The sequence below is a fragment of the Humulus lupulus genome, chromosome 1, assembly GCF_963169125.1.
Source record: "Humulus lupulus chromosome 1, drHumLupu1.1, whole genome shotgun sequence".
Classification (NCBI taxonomy): Eukaryota; Viridiplantae; Streptophyta; class Magnoliopsida; order Rosales; family Cannabaceae; genus Humulus; species Humulus lupulus.
The window spans coordinates 231,065,334-231,081,323 of record NC_084793.1 but is presented as its reverse complement, the minus strand read 5'-3'; the positions used below and the strand labels follow the sequence as shown (position 1 = coordinate 231,081,323).

The 15,990-nt window shown below is 35.5% G+C and overlaps 3 protein-coding genes across 3 annotated transcripts; 2 read left to right on the top strand and 1 right to left on the bottom strand.

Annotated features, from left to right (window-relative positions):
* The first annotated feature begins 591 nt into the window (after positions 1-591).
* On the top strand, positions 592-2,725 carry LOC133804186 (uncharacterized). Its single transcript, XM_062242353.1, has 3 exons — positions 592-1,392; positions 1,471-2,208; positions 2,288-2,725. Exons 1-3 carry the CDS (start codon positions 607-609, stop codon positions 2,393-2,395), a joined length of 1,632 nt encoding a protein of 543 aa, XP_062098337.1. The 5' UTR covers positions 592-606; the 3' UTR covers positions 2,396-2,725.
* Positions 2,726-3,480: 755 nt separating this feature from the next.
* Positions 3,481-4,641, bottom strand: LOC133830676 (uncharacterized). Its single transcript, XM_062260705.1, has one exon. It carries the CDS (start codon positions 4,639-4,641, stop codon positions 3,481-3,483), a length of 1,161 nt encoding a protein of 386 aa, XP_062116689.1.
* Positions 4,642-7,103: 2,462 nt separating this feature from the next.
* LOC133804174 (alanine--glyoxylate aminotransferase 2 homolog 1, mitochondrial) lies at positions 7,104-13,118 on the top strand. The gene is made up of 9 exons (XM_062242345.1): positions 7,104-7,445; positions 8,095-8,325; positions 9,164-9,334; positions 10,883-11,026; positions 11,125-11,304; positions 11,543-11,768; positions 12,224-12,337; positions 12,438-12,524; positions 12,786-13,118. The coding sequence occupies exons 1-9, from the start codon at positions 7,185-7,187 to the stop codon at positions 12,827-12,829; spliced, it is 1,458 nt and encodes a 485-aa protein (XP_062098329.1). The 5' UTR covers positions 7,104-7,184; the 3' UTR covers positions 12,830-13,118.
* Positions 13,119-15,990: the final 2,872 nt, after the last annotated feature.

Here is a 15,990-nt window from a genome sequence, read left to right as displayed (position 1 = left end):
TTGGTACACGTGGGGCTGCAGAATTGGTTTGGCAATCATTTTCTGATGTGTTTTAATCATTACACCTCTGATGCAAATGATTGGCTGAGTTATGGAAAACTTGTACGGTAGATGGCTGGTGAAAAAGGTAGAGAATAGAGAAAAAGAGAGGAGAGAAGCTCTGTAACTCTTTGAGAATAGCGAATTGAGATGGCAAGACTAGCAAAATGAACTTAGGAGACCTTTATGCTCTAAACTCCCCTGTGTTTTCTTTACTTGTCATTGCTGCAGTGTTTGGTATTTTGGTTTTGGTGTGATTTGGTTGCTGTAGAGTTTCTAAACTAGTGTACATAAAATGTACCTCAATAGTAACTATGTGTGAACTATGTGTGAACTGTGTGTGAATTGTGTGTGAACTATGTGAGGTTGGTGTGAATTTGGGTGAGCTATGCGTGAACCATGTGTGAACCATGTGTAAATAATGTGTGAACCGTATGTGAAGAAAGTGTGAATATATCTGAGTTATGTATTAAGCGCTTATTTAATTTACCTTTTCAGATGTCACTCCTCATGCTTCCTACTGAAAGGCATTATCCAGCAAAGGTTGCGTATAGGGGAGGGAGCATTATGAGTACAATAATAGCAAAGTTCGCGACATTTGACTTGTTGGAACGAGCGAAACAGTCACCATTCAAGCAATTCTTCTTAGCTCCGCCTCTACAATATTCTGGAGTTATTATTCACCAGTTACTGCTTAGGAGAGTTGTTGGTAGAGGAAAGAACGAATACTGCTTGAATTTTAATATTTGTGGTCAGAATACAAGGTTTGGAATTAGTGAATTTGGTTTGATCACTGGATTGAATTGTGGAATTTCTCCGGATCAGGCAAAGTATAAAGAAATGACCAAGAGTAAAAGACTTCTCCAGACATACTTGAACAATAAAGAATGTTTGTCTTCTGAAGAGTTGGAAGATGGATTCAAAAGGTGCGATGTGAAAGAAGACGTATGGAAATTAGGTCTATGTTTTTTGGTAGACTCTCTTTTATTACCTAGTGAACCAAAGATGAAATGCTTTATTGATGTCCTTTCCATGGTGGAAAATGAAGATGACTTCTTCAACTATCCTTGGGGGAGATTATCGTACGAGAAGACATTATTCGGCTTGGCAAAAGATATGGAAAGGCTAAGGAATAAATACTTGAAGAATGTTGAGCAAAAGAGAAAAAGACCAGCACCTCAGTACACAATTTATGGTTATGCCATTGCTCTGCAATATTGGGCCTATGAAATTTTCACAAAGTTCTCTGCATTTGCTGATCAACAACCCCTGGCCTTTCCAAGAATGCTTAGCTGGTCAGCGCATAAAATGCTAAAAGAGAAAGATATTGAAGGTGTATTTAAGAAAAAAAGTGTAAGTCGTTAAGATTTTATTTGAGTTTGTGATTTATAAGTAATGTTTATACTTTATTAATTTATTATTTTGTTGCAGAATCTTGTGAAGGCCACGCTCAATCCAAGACCCGAAGAGAAAGAATTTCATGACTCTATTATTCAAGGACCAGATGAACTACTCATGGGACGTGTTATTAGCTTTGTAGACGATGATGTGGAATTGGAGTTTGAAAGGGAAGAACGTGAGGAATCTCCCACAAAGCCCGATGTAGCAGATGGGCATCGTCACGAGCAAGACAAGAAAGAGATACCAACTCCAATTAACACCCACCATGAAAAGTTGTTAGCTGATATTGACACTTTGAAAAGTAACCAACAAAGAATGGAGGAGAAGTTGGATTATCTAATTGAATTAGTGCTCTCGCAACGTAAAGGTAGTGATTCTGAGGATTCATTATCAGATGAGCATCTTGCTTCACCACACCGTACATTTATTATGGAGCACGTTGTTGGAGAAGATAGCCCTAGCTGTAAGGTGGTATCTCCTGGAGATATGGCTGGGGTGGAATTCAAGAGAAGGAGGGTTCCAACGAAAAGAATTTTTGGTTCCGAGTTTACTGATCCAACTAAGAAGAAAAAGAAAGCAAAGACAATTGTAACTGATCCTTGTGAAATTAATCCCCTACAGCCATATGACGAAAAGCAAATGAGACGTTTTAAGAAATGGGTAATTGGTTTAAAAAAGAATGATAAGCCTATTTCTCTCTTGGCTGGTTCGTGCACTGCGAAATGGTTTATTCAGCTACTTACACCACGTACATGGCTGGACGGACTGGTAAGACTACTGAAATAATTTTTTTTTAAAAAATATATATAATTTGAATGTATATATACTTATAATATTTTGCATGCAGCACATTGATGCAGCTTTAGGGTTGATGAAAGAACGAGTGTACACTTACAAGAAGACTTACTCCGAAAGATTCACCATCGTGGATTCTATGTTCCAACAGTTCTTCTAACCACATTGGGAACAATTCAACAAGAAGAAAATCAAATCAAGCTACATTTGGCCACAAGAAGTGCTTGATTACTTGGTAGGTGATGATAACAATTTCAAAAGGAGTTGGAAAGACATTGACGAAGTGTTTACCCCAATTAATTTTTCTGGGACACATTGGGTGTTGTTAGAGATATCATTGACAAGCTGTCTTATAAAAGCTTATGACTCTGATATCACTGTGGTCTCCAACAAGGAGTTTGAGAATAAAATGAGCAGATGGGGAAAAATGCTACCATTTCTAATTCAATCCAGTGGGCTGTTAAGCCATAGGAAAGATGTCCAACTACAAGCACAGAAAGTGAGTTTTGAGTTCACAAGACTTGGCACAGAAAAAGTGCCACAGACCAAAACTAGGTATAACTCTGTTAACCATATTTATATTAAAAGACTTTGGTCTTCCAATAATCAATATGGTCTTCCAATAATTAAAAAACTTTATTTCCTTTGCAGTGGCGATTGTGGGGTATATGTCATCAAACATCTGGAGTACTTGCTAGCCAAAAAACCGCTATCCGAAGTGAATGACGACAACATGGATTTCTTTAGAAAAAAGACTTGTGTAGATTTGTTTTACCATAACTTACAACCATAGTTGTCTTTTATTTAAATATATGTATCTTACTTTTGAATGTATGAAGAAACTATGTCAACTTCATCTCATTAAATGGTATTGAATGACTTCGTTTATTTCATCTTAATAGTGGAATGGATAAATCTTTGTCATTTTTATCTTATTAAGTTATGTGTGAATTGGGTGTGAATTAAGTGTGAATCAGGATTGAAATATGTGTGAACCGGGATTGAACTATGTGTGAACTATGTGTGAACTAGGTGTGAACCAGGTGTGAATTATGTGTGAACCGCGTGTGAAATATGTGTGAATAATGTGTGAACTATGTGTGAATTAGGTGTGAATTATGTGTGAATATGAATTAGGTGTGTCCGAAACAACAAACTTTAACACAAAAAGTCGTATTACTGAACCAATCTAAAAATTCAAATTCCGCAACTGAAGAGTACAAAGTAAAACAATAAAAGTACAAACTAAGCATGTCTAGACGGCGGGGGACAAACAGTGGTGCACGTCACTCGATTGTGGCCCAGGACACCACATCTACTACATCTATGTTGTTTTCTATTCTTCTCACCCTTTGATAAACGTCGTTTCTTCTTTGGACGACCAGCCTTCTGCTTCACTAAAGGAGGAGCTATCATCATACTTCCTATGTCATTTGGTATCACCCAAGATTCTTCATTACCCAGCGTATATACAGATCCACCATAGGATGACAACCACGCTTCAACTGTGTAGAATCTGGAGCATAAACTATATGGACTAATGCCACGATCTCGAGCACCAGCTAGAGCGTGTTCACAAGGAAGACCTGTCAAATCAAATCTTCTACAACTACATGTTTTCCTCCTCAGGTCGACATCTCCATCAAGATCACCATCCAATACTGTTATTTCATACTGACTAGACGGAAAAGAGAACGAGGTAGTGGACTTGTCTGCTAACTTTCGCAAATCAGCTTCCACTTCTGTGGCAAGAGGACTTGTAGCCGCTGATGCTGCAGTTCGACGCTCGAAAAACCATTTTTGTAAAGTGTGCCTCATAAATTCCATGAGACAAGTAATTGGCCACCCACGTGCCTCAGCAATGACATTGTTCCAGCTTTCGGCAATACCTGTAGTCATTAAATTATATCGATGACCAGGAAAGAAAGAACGAGCCCACTTTTCAAAACCCACTTGATTCTCTAAGTATTGAGCAATTGCAAGATCTTTGAATTTAATCTTCTCAAAATGGCGTAAAAACTCTCGCTTTCTATAAGCTTTCACTGCAAGGAAGAATTCTTCATGGCAATGGTCAGTTTTGAACTTCGCACGGATATTCATGCTAACATGATGTATACAAGCACCGTGGTGTGCCTCAGGAAAAATTTTAGTCAACGCACCTGCTATACTAGTATGTCTATCAGACACGAATACTAGATTCTCCACTTCACCAATCGCTTCCTTCAACCTCAGTAGAAAATACAACCATGAGTCATTATTCTCTGAGTCAACTACTGAAAATGCAATTGGATATATTTGCTTGTTAGCATCTTGTCCCATGGCACATAACAAAGTACCTCCACACCGAGTAGTCAAGAAGGTTCCATCTACACATATAACTGGGCGAATATATGTTTTAAACCCCATTATAGAAACACCTAAGGCCATGAAGCAATATTTGAACCTACCTTCATTGTCCATCTGCAAATGAGTAACAGTTCCAGGATTTTTTTGCTCCATCATGTATAGAAATGAGGGAAGTTTCTGAAATGATGATTCTGGTGTACCCTCTTATGTAAGCCAATGCATGCTCTCGACACCTCCAAGCTTTAGCATAGCTCATATGAACTCCATATGATAAACTCATATCTTTTACAATTGACCTTGGTTTGTAATTAACATCATCACCCTCAAATTTTCTCCTTATGACATGTCCAATAAGCCATGGGGATGCCTGACGGTGATCTTTATGTCGAACATCCAATGAGCATGTGTGTTCACCGAAAAATTTACGAACCTCGAACATATTGGAATTAACCAATTTTGTAGCCCTCAACCTCCATTTGCATTTATCATCAACACATACTGTACACCATATATTTTTCACAGACTTCTTTACTTTAAACTCAAAGTTTTTCTTTAATGCATAAAGATGGAGTTTCATCTTCAACTCTTGCTTGTTCTCAAATATTTGACCCTCTTTTATTTCCCACGAATTGATACTCGAAGAAGATGTCAGTAATTGAGCTGTTGAGGCTGAAGTAGAGCCTTTTTCCCCTTGATTCAACAAAAGTGGAGTACTCCATAGATTATCTTCGCCAACCTGTCTTACTTTACGATCTCTATTATTTGAGGAATCATGGCTCTTCAATACTTCATTGGAGGTTGACTGTTGTAAATTATGCTTCACAAGTACATCATTGCAGGTAGACCTATCAATATTTTCATTATCATCTGAGCTTAATGCATCATTATTATCATCATCACAACTGTCTTCATTGCCATCTGCATCATTATTATCACCATCACAACTCTCTTCATTGCCATCTGCATCATTATTATCATCATCACAACTGTCTTCATTGCCATCAATGCAAAAATCATCATTCACTTTGGTTTCAACTGGAGGAATAGTATACAACTCACGTGTTTTAGTAACCAAAGGATCATTACTTCTCTTCTCTGTAGTAGACACACATAGGGGTGTCCGATGATTGATAGATGTTCCTATCTCATCAAGAAAAAAAGCAACATCTTCATCATTACTAATTAAAGATGGAGGGATACCTTTACTTCCAAAATGATAGATTACATTTAAGTCAAGATCAATACGAGAATTGTCAGCTCCGATTAAAGTATACAATTGATCAACAAGACTATTGTAAGTGATAGTCTTTGGCACCTTCATACCCTTGCTTTGTTTAGCACTAAATGACCAACCTTCGTTCAAAACTTGTTCCCACGATCCATTATATAACACCACAATATTTATATGTGTTTGACCTGCATAACATATGACAAAAGGTTCGAAATCCAAAGGTTATTAGGTAAAACTAGCCAAAAGAAATAAGAAATAAATGTGTGAAGCAAGCATGTGTTAAGCATGTGTGAACCAAGTGTGAAACGTGTGTGAACAATGTGTGAACTGTGTGTGAACCCAGTGTGAATTATGTGTGAACCAAGTGTGAATCATGTGTGAACCAAATGTGAATCATGTGTTAAGTACTCGTGAACCAAGTCTGAACCAAGTATGAATCATGTGTGAACAAAGTGTGAATAATGTGTGAACAAAGTGTGAACGCAGTAACCAAAATTGCGAAAATGTGAACCAAGTGTGAACAAAGTGTGAATAATGTGTGAACAAAGTGTGAACACAGTGACTTAAATCGCGAAAATCATTCGAAAATTCGTCATCTCAACATAAAATTATCTCTTTTCACAGATTTTTTAGTGTATAGTAGTTCCAAAATTCTATTTAAACTATTACACAAGACACCCATAACCTATAAATAAAAAAAATACTTACTCATTATCAAATCAAATGTTCAAACTTCTTCAAGTTTTGAGAATCTTCAATCTTCTTCAACTTGGGTGAGAAGAAAAAAAAATTATGATAGATTACATCATTTTCCAAAGCTTCGTGAGAAGAAAATTTGTGATGATTCTCTTTGATGATGATTTGAGAGAGAGGGAGAAGGAAGAGTGTTTATTCTCTTTATGAGAGAGAAGGAAAAGAGAGAAGGGGCTGAAGACGAAATGGGAAGGGAAAAAATGGGAGGAAGAAGTCTAATGTTAATAAGGGTAAGCTAGTCTTTTCACATGGGTATAAGGTTAAAAATATGAGAAATATTAATGTGGGGTTAGAGTTAGTATTACCCTATAAAATAGGGTCAGTTCATGGAGTTCCCCTTCCCTAAAAAGGAGACCTTTACTTATTGTATTTGGTATTAGTTTATTTAATTTAAGTTGAGATTTCTACGTGTGAGTCATTGCTGACTGAGAAAAGAGACAAACATAATCTTAATAAAAGAGAAAGCCACGTCAGAAACAGCATCAAAACACTAATAAGTGCCCCACTAGTACCCCCTCAACCTCAATGGTGCTGAAATTACATAAATACTCCTCCTTTCTGGCTCCACTCGAATCACAATCGCAATCTCCAGACTCAACTGAATCTGAACACCACAGCCATGACGTTACAGACCCAGCTTTTGAAGAAAGCCCTTGGAGAAGCTCACCCCAGCAGGCTTGCCCACTATCTTCAAAAGCTTTCTTTCTCTGCGCTTTCTTCTTCATCTGCTGCTTCTTCTTCTTCTTCTTCTGAAGCTCCCCTGGTCTTGCCGCCCTTCGACTACCAGCCAAAGTCATACAATGGCCCTCGGGCTGAGCAAGTTTGGGAGAAGAGGAAAAAGTTTCTGGGTCCTTCTCTTTTCCACTTTTATCAGAAGCCTGTATGTTTTTCAACTTTTCTTTTTTATATCTTCCCCTTGTTCATGTACATATACACACAAAACATATTATGTATATGCATGTTTTTATAACAATGGTGTTTTTGTTTCTGTTATATTCTTTTCTCCAAAATAAAAAAAACTTCCTTTCAGTCCATATGGGAAAATGAGTTAATCAGCAAAATCATGCAAAGGAGTCCTCTCACCATATATATATATATATATATATATATATATTACATTTGATATTTTAATTTCCTGTTGTATTGGTATTTACCTGTGATATAAGCAATATCCAGTATAATGACTATAAATTAAATATTTTGGTGTGATTGGAACATAGACAAATTTGAAGTATCAAATTCTTGTGAAGTGTTTATTGTGTTTGTGTTTGACGGAAATTCAATTTTTTCTCGATTACGTTTAGGTTATTTCGTGCTATAGGAATCATTGTTATCTGTAGGACTTGATTAATATGAATATGATTAAGTTCAATGGAAAGATAATTTATGTTTGATATTTTGGGTGGATAAATCCAAGCTTATTATGTAGGACTTTAATCTTAGGTCACTATTCTTGGATCACCATAGACTATTTGATCTCCTATGATGTATTTTAAACCGTTAATCATTTATAAATTGTGTATTTACAGCTCAATATTGTTGAGGGGAGGATGCAATATTTGTTTGATGAGAATGGAAAGCGGTATCTTGATGCATTTGCTGGAATAGTTACAGTATCATGTGGACATTGTCATCCTGATATTGTAAATGCTGTCATTGAACAAAGCAAGCTTCTTCAGCATGCCACAACCATATACTTGCATCATGCAATAGCTGATTTTGCTGAGGCATTAGCATCAAAAATGCCTGGAAACCTAAAGGTTCTGTTTTCCTCTTTTTTACATTTCCAAATCTACATCTTAGCACAATATTTAAAATTAAGCAGGATTCTACTTTAGAATGAAGAATGTGACATTTGCCCTTTTTTTAACTCACTAAATTAGGGTCATATATTAAGCCTTGCTTTGAAATGGCAAGTTACATTTACTTGTTGAAGAGTTCTATTGTTAAGGAATTGTGGATTTAGTTTTAGATATGAATATCACATTTCATGCTGTGTGCTCTAGTGAAGGTGCTGCCTTCAAGAATTAGATAGTATCAAGAAAATGGCCTCCCTATACACTTATGTCATGTTTTCATTGTCTTTAGTCCCATTTGGCTAAGCTTTTTTAAGTTATCTTTTTAGACTTTAGAATCAAAAAAGTATTTTTGGAAGTGTTTGGATAAAAAGTAAAAAGTCTTTTTTTAAATCAAAAAGATTTTTTTCGAAGAAACTAGGGTACCAACAAGAGACATTTTGAAAAATTATTTTTTAAATTAGATAAATGTCATAATTCATAATATCATCTCAAAAGATCTTATATATATATATATAGATTATCCAAAACCTTAAAAAAAAAAATTCATTAAAAAAAAACTTTATATATATTTATCCAAATAGGAAAAATAAGCAAAAACTTTTACTTAGTTTTTGCTTCTAGATATAAACAAAAGTAAATTTTTACTTATGTTCTGCTTCTAGATATAAGCAAAAGTAGAAGTTTCCCAAACAGGACCTTTATGTTGTCCAATAATCTAAATGAGGCACGTACTTATTCTTTTACCATTTGTATCAGAATTTATTTGCAAACTCAGTTTTTGAGACCCTTCTAAATGCAGGTGGTGTATTTTGTGAATTCTGGGTCAGAGGCAAATGAATTAGCAATGCTGATGGCTCGTCTCTACTCTGGCAATCTTGGGATGATTTCATTAAGAAATGCATATCATGGGGGGAGTTCTAGTACAATTGGATTGACAGCTCTGAAAACATGGAAGTACCCGATTCCAGAGGTCTGAATGCCCTACCATAGCTTTAGACATCTAGCTATAATTATAAATATATATTCCTGAATATATTCCACTATCATATAGTTTTAATTAGAGTTTTTAACATCAACTTTTTGCAGTTAGGAAATCTGGTCCCTGAGATTTCATTTGTGCAAATGAATTCCTTGTGTTTTAAAAATAATATAATTAAGTCCTTATATATAGGTTTTTAACTAAATGATTAGTTTATAAAGGTAAAAAATTGGTATTTTCCTATTTATAATATATTCCAAAAATTTATTAGAAATCACATTGCATGGAGAAATCCAAAAAAAATCATTGAAAAATTGAGCAATTTGTCAAAAATTAACGATCATTAATCAATTGTACTTAATTGCCATTGTTTATAAAACTCAAAGGCAAGTGCAAAAAAAATTATCATATAGATTACCAGACAGCAAAAAATTGAATATTTGTTGAATATATTCTTACCACTTTCTCCAACAACACTTGACTAGAAGGTTTAGACGATTGGAGAATGTACAGTATATAGAAGGAAGGGTAAGGTAGGGTAAGAAACTTGAAGTCCTATCTTTAAACTAATTAGTGATGATGAGTGGAGTAACCTATGCTCTTATAAATGATATAATATTCCCATATACTTTTCATGCCGATACTCTAGCATCCCCTTAAGATGGTGGTTATTCACTTTCCATGTGGGATACTCTAACATTTCTCAATATTGTGGCTATTTATGTTCATCAATCTTGAATGGCACGATGACAAGTGGTTTTTTTTTGCTCACTATTGCATATCTCAAGTGGCACTATTACATATCTCAAGTGGCTCTTTTGGCTCAATGTTTGGACTGGTTGGATTGAATACTCGCTAGAGTTTTCTTGGCTCTGATGCTATGTTAGAATAGATAGTAGAATGGAAGTTGGAAAATTTTAACGGTAGGAGAATAAATAGTATAGATAGTAGAAGGAAGGGTACGATAAAAACATAGGTTTCCATCTCAAAACATGATGAGTGAAGTAACTTATACAGTAACTTATACTCTTATAAATGGTATCCACACACTCTCCATGTAGAATACTCTAACCAAGACTTATGTAATAAAATCTGGAATATATATTTATACATTTCCTTGATTTATAAAAAATTATAAGAAAATTGATTTTTTAGTTGCTAGTGAACTTGTGTAGTATCTGTGAGTGAGCATGGTCTCTGATCTGGCTTATGTGTTATTTAACCTTTTTCCAGATGCCCATCAAATTGATGATTATCATTGTTTACTATTTTTCTCTCCAAAGATTCTGATGGTGGTAAAATAGTCTCAGGACATTTGTAGAGTATAATTGCTTTTGTAAATTTGTAAATAATAATAATAGTATCTACCTGTGACATAGGTATACATGAACATGAAGTTATACTGCAATAATTTCCCCTCTTTCTGTTCTCGATTTCTGTCTTATCTGTCTATGTAGGCATAGTAGGACATAGTAAAATCACTCATGCGAACTAGACTAGCCTGCTTTATCTGCACAAAACTACTTTGACAATGTGCAGGGTGAAATTCATCATGTTGTAAATCCAGATCCATATCGAGGAGTTTTTGGTTCTGATGCCAAACTTTATGCAAAAGATGTTCAAGATCACTTAGATTATGGTAGTTCAGGAAATGTTGCTGGATTTATAGCTGAAACAATTCAGGTTGGTATTGAAGTTCACTGTACTTACAGTTGATCCATGTATGCGTTTAGTCACCAGTATTTCTGAATTATCTTATCTTCACTCTCTTATGACTATAGGGAGTTGGAGGTGCAGTTGAACTGGTCCCTGGATATTTGAAATTAGTGTATGACATAGTGCGGAAGGCAGGTGGTGTCTGCATTGCTGATGAAGTACAAACTGGGTTTGGTCGTACAGGAAGCAATTATTGGGGTTTTGAGACCCAGGGTGTCATTCCTGATATAGTTACCATGGCAAAGGTATTTAAAATTATCCACTGGTGTATTATTTTGGTTTGACTATGCTTTGGCGTGTGAACCATATGATTTTTTTGTCACATCAGTTTATAATCAAAGGTCATCGTCTCACATTACAGCTTTTACTAAAGAAATGCCTTACGATGTTAGCAAAGCATTTTAAATTTCATATAGTTTTTGTGTGGCAATTCCATTCCATCTCCATTTATTATTATTATTATTATTATTATTTTTTCTGAAGGGGATAGGAAATGGTTTACCTTTGGGAGCTGTGGTGACAACACCAGAGATAGCAAGCGTACTAGCACAGAAAATTCAGTTCAACACATTTGGTGGAAACCCAGTTTGTTCTGCTGGAGGTCTGGCAGTGCTTAGAGTTCTTGATAAGGAGAAGCGGCAAGCTCATTGTAGTGATGTTGGTTCTCACTTGCTTGGGCGTTTGAGAGCTCTACAGCAAAGACATGAAAGTAACCATTCTTGAACCCTTATTATTTTTTTTTACCAAACAGAGACCACTCTTAAGCTTACTATTCTAAACGGTTTCTTAATCTGTACAGATTATATAGTTTAGGGTTTTTTTTTTTTTAATTTTTGGTTCATTTTCTGCACATCTAATTTTCCCTTATTTATTTTTCAAATCAGCTAACTTGTATCAGTACAGGTAAAGCGTGCATTTTAGTATTGTTGCAATTAGAGATGGTTCTCCATGTTGTTTGAGTTAAGCATTTTCCAAAACAAGAACATAAATATACAAATAAGACCAAATAAGATTGTCTCCGATCAGATAATCATCTATGGAGGAAAAATGAGAAATATTTTTATCTATTCGTATTATGTTTGGATTTTAGCTCACGAGGAGTTCATTCATTGACTTGAACTTGCAGCCATATGCTTATTATATGTTTGTGTTTTCTTTTGTCAGTCATTGGAGATGTAAGAGGCAGGGGCTTAATGGTGGGGGTAGAACTTGTAACTGACAGAGCAGAGAAGACGCCTGCCAAGGACGAAACTCTTGTTGTGTTCGAGAAAATGAGAGGTATGAATTTGAATTATTCCATGTACACATGTGAATTGAAAACCTATAGGTAATCTTTCCAACTATTTTGCTGACATCCTAATTTGGTTCCTAATTAAAGAGCATGGAGTTCTTCTTGGAAAAGGTGGACTACATGGGAATGTTTTCAGAATCAAGCCACCCATGTGTTTTACCAAAGATGATGCAGGTATTGTTCTCACCTCTAACACAGTATAACACTTCATTGGAACTGGAAATGATTCATTCAGATTACCCGAGAGAACAGCTTAAGTGATTTCAGAAGGTTTTTGTCTAATTGTATTGAGATCATCTAGTCGTTGTGGGAATGACTTTAACTGAGAAACAAAATCGTATAGGATATGGAAGTAGTTGTCCATAATTAATGAGCTTTATATATTTTATTGGGTGGTGGAGTATGAACTTACAGTTTACTTGATTATTGTTGCAGATTTTCTTGTGGATGCTTTGGACTTTTCAATGTCAAAGCTGTAATATCTACTCACTATTGACTTTTGCGAAGATTATCTGCTTTGTAAAGTCATTAACTCAAGCCCTGTAAAGGCTAAGAGTTTGATGAATCGCAAAATTTGAGCTTGTAAAATGTTTTAAGCTCAATAATGTTAAGCTAATTATTAATAGCTTGTAAGGCTAGTTTAGTCATTCTCTTTGTAAGGGTTATTTTAGTCTTTTTCATGTTATGACTTTAGTATAAATAGTATATTTTTCTATCATTGTATCAATCCTAATTTGCAATAAAGAGCAGTCACTTTCTTCTCTTCAATCCCTGTCTTATTTCTTTTTGTTGAATATTTCACATGGTATCAAGAGTTTGGTTTCATCTATTCCATCAAATTGGTATTTTTTTCTTTTAACTTGCTTCTTTTTACTATTTTAGGGTTTCATCAATTTTGAATCTTTGGGGTTTTTGTTTGATTTGGCACTTGGAAATTTTCTTGGCAATTTGGGTTCTTTGTTTGCTTTGGTATTTGAAAATTTGCTTGATTATGCAATTTTAGGGTTTCACCAAATTGGGGTTTTTGGTTTATTTGGCACTTGGAAATTTGCTTGTTATTTTTTTGCAATGGCTGATAATAGAGATGATTATCTTTAATCCATAGTGTGAGGTTAGATAGGAGAAACTATTCGTATTAGACTTATGTGATGAAAAAATTTCTCAAAGGCAAAAGGATGTGGGGTTATGTTTCTGGAGTTGTGAATAAACCCACAAGTGACAAGATTGATTATGCAACTCTATTAGAAAATTGGGAAATAATTCAAAAACTATCACTTGGATAAACAATTTTGTTGAACATTCAATAGGTACCCAATTAGTCAAGTATGAAACAACGATGGAAGCTTGAGACCATCTTGCAAGACTGTATACTCAGTCTAATTTTGCAAAGCAATATCAATTGAAATCATATATTAGAGCTCTTGAACAGAAAGATATGAGTATTCAAGAGTTCTTTTTTGTTATGACAAATCTTTGGGATCAGTTGACACTTATCGAATCTACAGAGCTACGAGCTTTTGCACCTTATATTGCTCGTAGGGAGGAACAACAATTGATTCAATTTTTAATGGCACTTCGTGGTGACTTTGAGGGACTTCGTGGCTCTATTTTGCATCGTACTCCACTTCCTTCAGTTGATTCAGTAGTCAGTGAGTTGTTGGCAGATGAAATTCGTCTCAAGTCTCAAGTAGGAAAAGGCATCCTCCCAACATCCAGTCCTTCTGTTTCGGCAGTTCCTCCTAGATCTTCAAGAGAATAAACCTCACACAAAAGTTGGGCTTGATGAATACAATTTTTGCAAACAAAAGGGTCACTGGAAGATTCAGTGTACTAAGCTACTAAACTGTGCACCTCAGCAACAAAGACATTCGTTCAGATCTCCTCATCATGGTAACCAACATCAATTCAGTTATCAGTCTCCTCATTAAGGTAATCAACCACATCTGGCAACCAATCACAATCTAGACCATACTGTCCACCACAATTTAATATAGCTAATACTGTACCTTCATCTGACTCGTATGATTTTGGATCCTCATCCTCCAACTCTGCACTTGCTGCTCTCTTAGAACAGTTTCAGAAGTTTTTTACCATGCAGTCGCATGCCATGTCTGCCTGCTCTTCGATAGGTCAGCCCCCTACTAGCACTTCAGGTATGACCTCCTCTACATGGATTTTAGATTCTGGAGTTTCGCACCATATGTCTCCGCATTCAAATATTTTGTTTCTTTGTGTCCTACATCATCTATTCCTGTCATGACTGCTGATGGTACTCCCATGCCATTATCAGGTGTTGGTTCTGTTGTCAGTTCTCATTTATCACTTCCTAATGTTTATCATATTCCTAAACTTTCATTAAATCTTGTATCTGTTGGTCAATTGTGTGATTCTGGCTATTCAATGTCTTTTTCTTCTACTTCTTGTCATGTCCAGGATCCACAATCTTAGAAGCTGATTGGGACAGGCCGTAGGCGGGGAAGTTTATATGTTTTGGATGAGTTGAGGTTACCAGTATTTGCAACTCCTAGTGCTGATCTGTCTTATTTTCGTTTGTCTCCTTCATCGTCTAATTTTTATTTGTGGCACTCTCGCCCTGGTCATGTTTCATCTTCCCGTTTAAGATTCTTAGCTTCCACGGGAACCTTAGGGAATTCACAAATTCATGATATTGTTTATTGTAGTGGTTGTAAACTTACAAATTTTTCTGCTTTACCATTCAATAAAAGTATTTCTTCTTCTATTGCACCTTTTGACTTGGTTCATTCTGATGTGTGGGGACCCTCTCCTATTGCTACGAAAGGAGGGTCTCGATATTATATTTCATTTTTTGATGATCACACTCATTTTCGTTGGGTTTTTCTTATGAAACATCGTTCTAATTACTTTGATATTTACAATCGTTTTCGAGCTTATGTAAAATCTCAACATGTTGTTGTTATTAAATATTTTAGATGTGATCAGGGTAGTGAATATACTTCAAATAAATTATGTGATTTGCTTGCTTTAGATGGAACTGTGTATCAAACTTCTTGTACAGATACCCCGAACAAAATGGTGTTGCTGAAAGAAAACATAGACACATTGTTGAAACTGCCCGTTCTCTTTTGTTGTCATCTTCTGTTCCAAATCAGTTTTGGGGAGAGGCAGTTCTTACTGCAATAAACCTAATTAATAAGATTCCGTCTTCTATCACTTCCGGTTTGTCTCCTTTAGAAAAACTATATGGACATATTCCTGACTATTCTTCCTTGAGAGTCTTTGGTTCTACATGCTTTGTCCTTCGTCTTGGTGTAGAGCGTATAAAACTATCGTCACGCTCTGCACTTTGTGTGTTTCTTGGTTATGGTGAAGATAAAAAATACTATTGTTGTTTTGATCAAACTTCTCAAAAATTATATGTATCTTGTCATGTTGTTTTTCTTGAGCATATGCCTTTCTTTTCTATTTCTGGAACTACTCATAACTTGACCAAATCAGATCTTATTCACATTGATCTTTTCTCTGAGCATACAAGTTCCTCTTCTCATCAAGTTCCTCAAATTGTAGAGTCTGGATCTTCTATTGCTCTTATATTCTCTTTTTCCACTTCATTACTCTTGCAGGTCTCGAGCTATTGATACTGATACTTTGCAGCCTGACA

What these genes read in the sequence shown, in the direction of transcription:
- LOC133804186 (XM_062242353.1), top strand. Translation starts at nt 607, where the DNA reads ATGAGTACAATAATAGCAAAGTTCGCGACATTTGACTTGTTGGAACGA. An exon ending in GTGTATTTAAGAAAAAAAGT is followed by an intron (nt 1,393 to 1,470) that starts GTAAGTCGTTAA and finishes ATTTTGTTGCAG; the next exon opens with AATCTTGTGAAGGCCACGCT. An exon ending in GTACATGGCTGGACGGACTG is followed by an intron (nt 2,209 to 2,287) that starts GTAAGACTACTG and finishes TTTTGCATGCAG; the next exon opens with CACATTGATGCAGCTTTAGG.
- LOC133830676 (XM_062260705.1), bottom strand. Translation starts at nt 4,641, where the DNA reads ATGGGGTTTAAAACATATATTCGCCCAGTTATATGTGTAGATGGAACC.
- LOC133804174 (XM_062242345.1), top strand. Translation starts at nt 7,185, where the DNA reads ATGACGTTACAGACCCAGCTTTTGAAGAAAGCCCTTGGAGAAGCTCAC. An exon ending in TTATAGCTGAAACAATTCAG is followed by an intron (nt 11,027 to 11,124) that starts GTTGGTATTGAA and finishes TTATGACTATAG; the next exon opens with GGAGTTGGAGGTGCAGTTGA. An exon ending in TGTGTTCGAGAAAATGAGAG is followed by an intron (nt 12,338 to 12,437) that starts GTATGAATTTGA and finishes TCCTAATTAAAG; the next exon opens with AGCATGGAGTTCTTCTTGGA.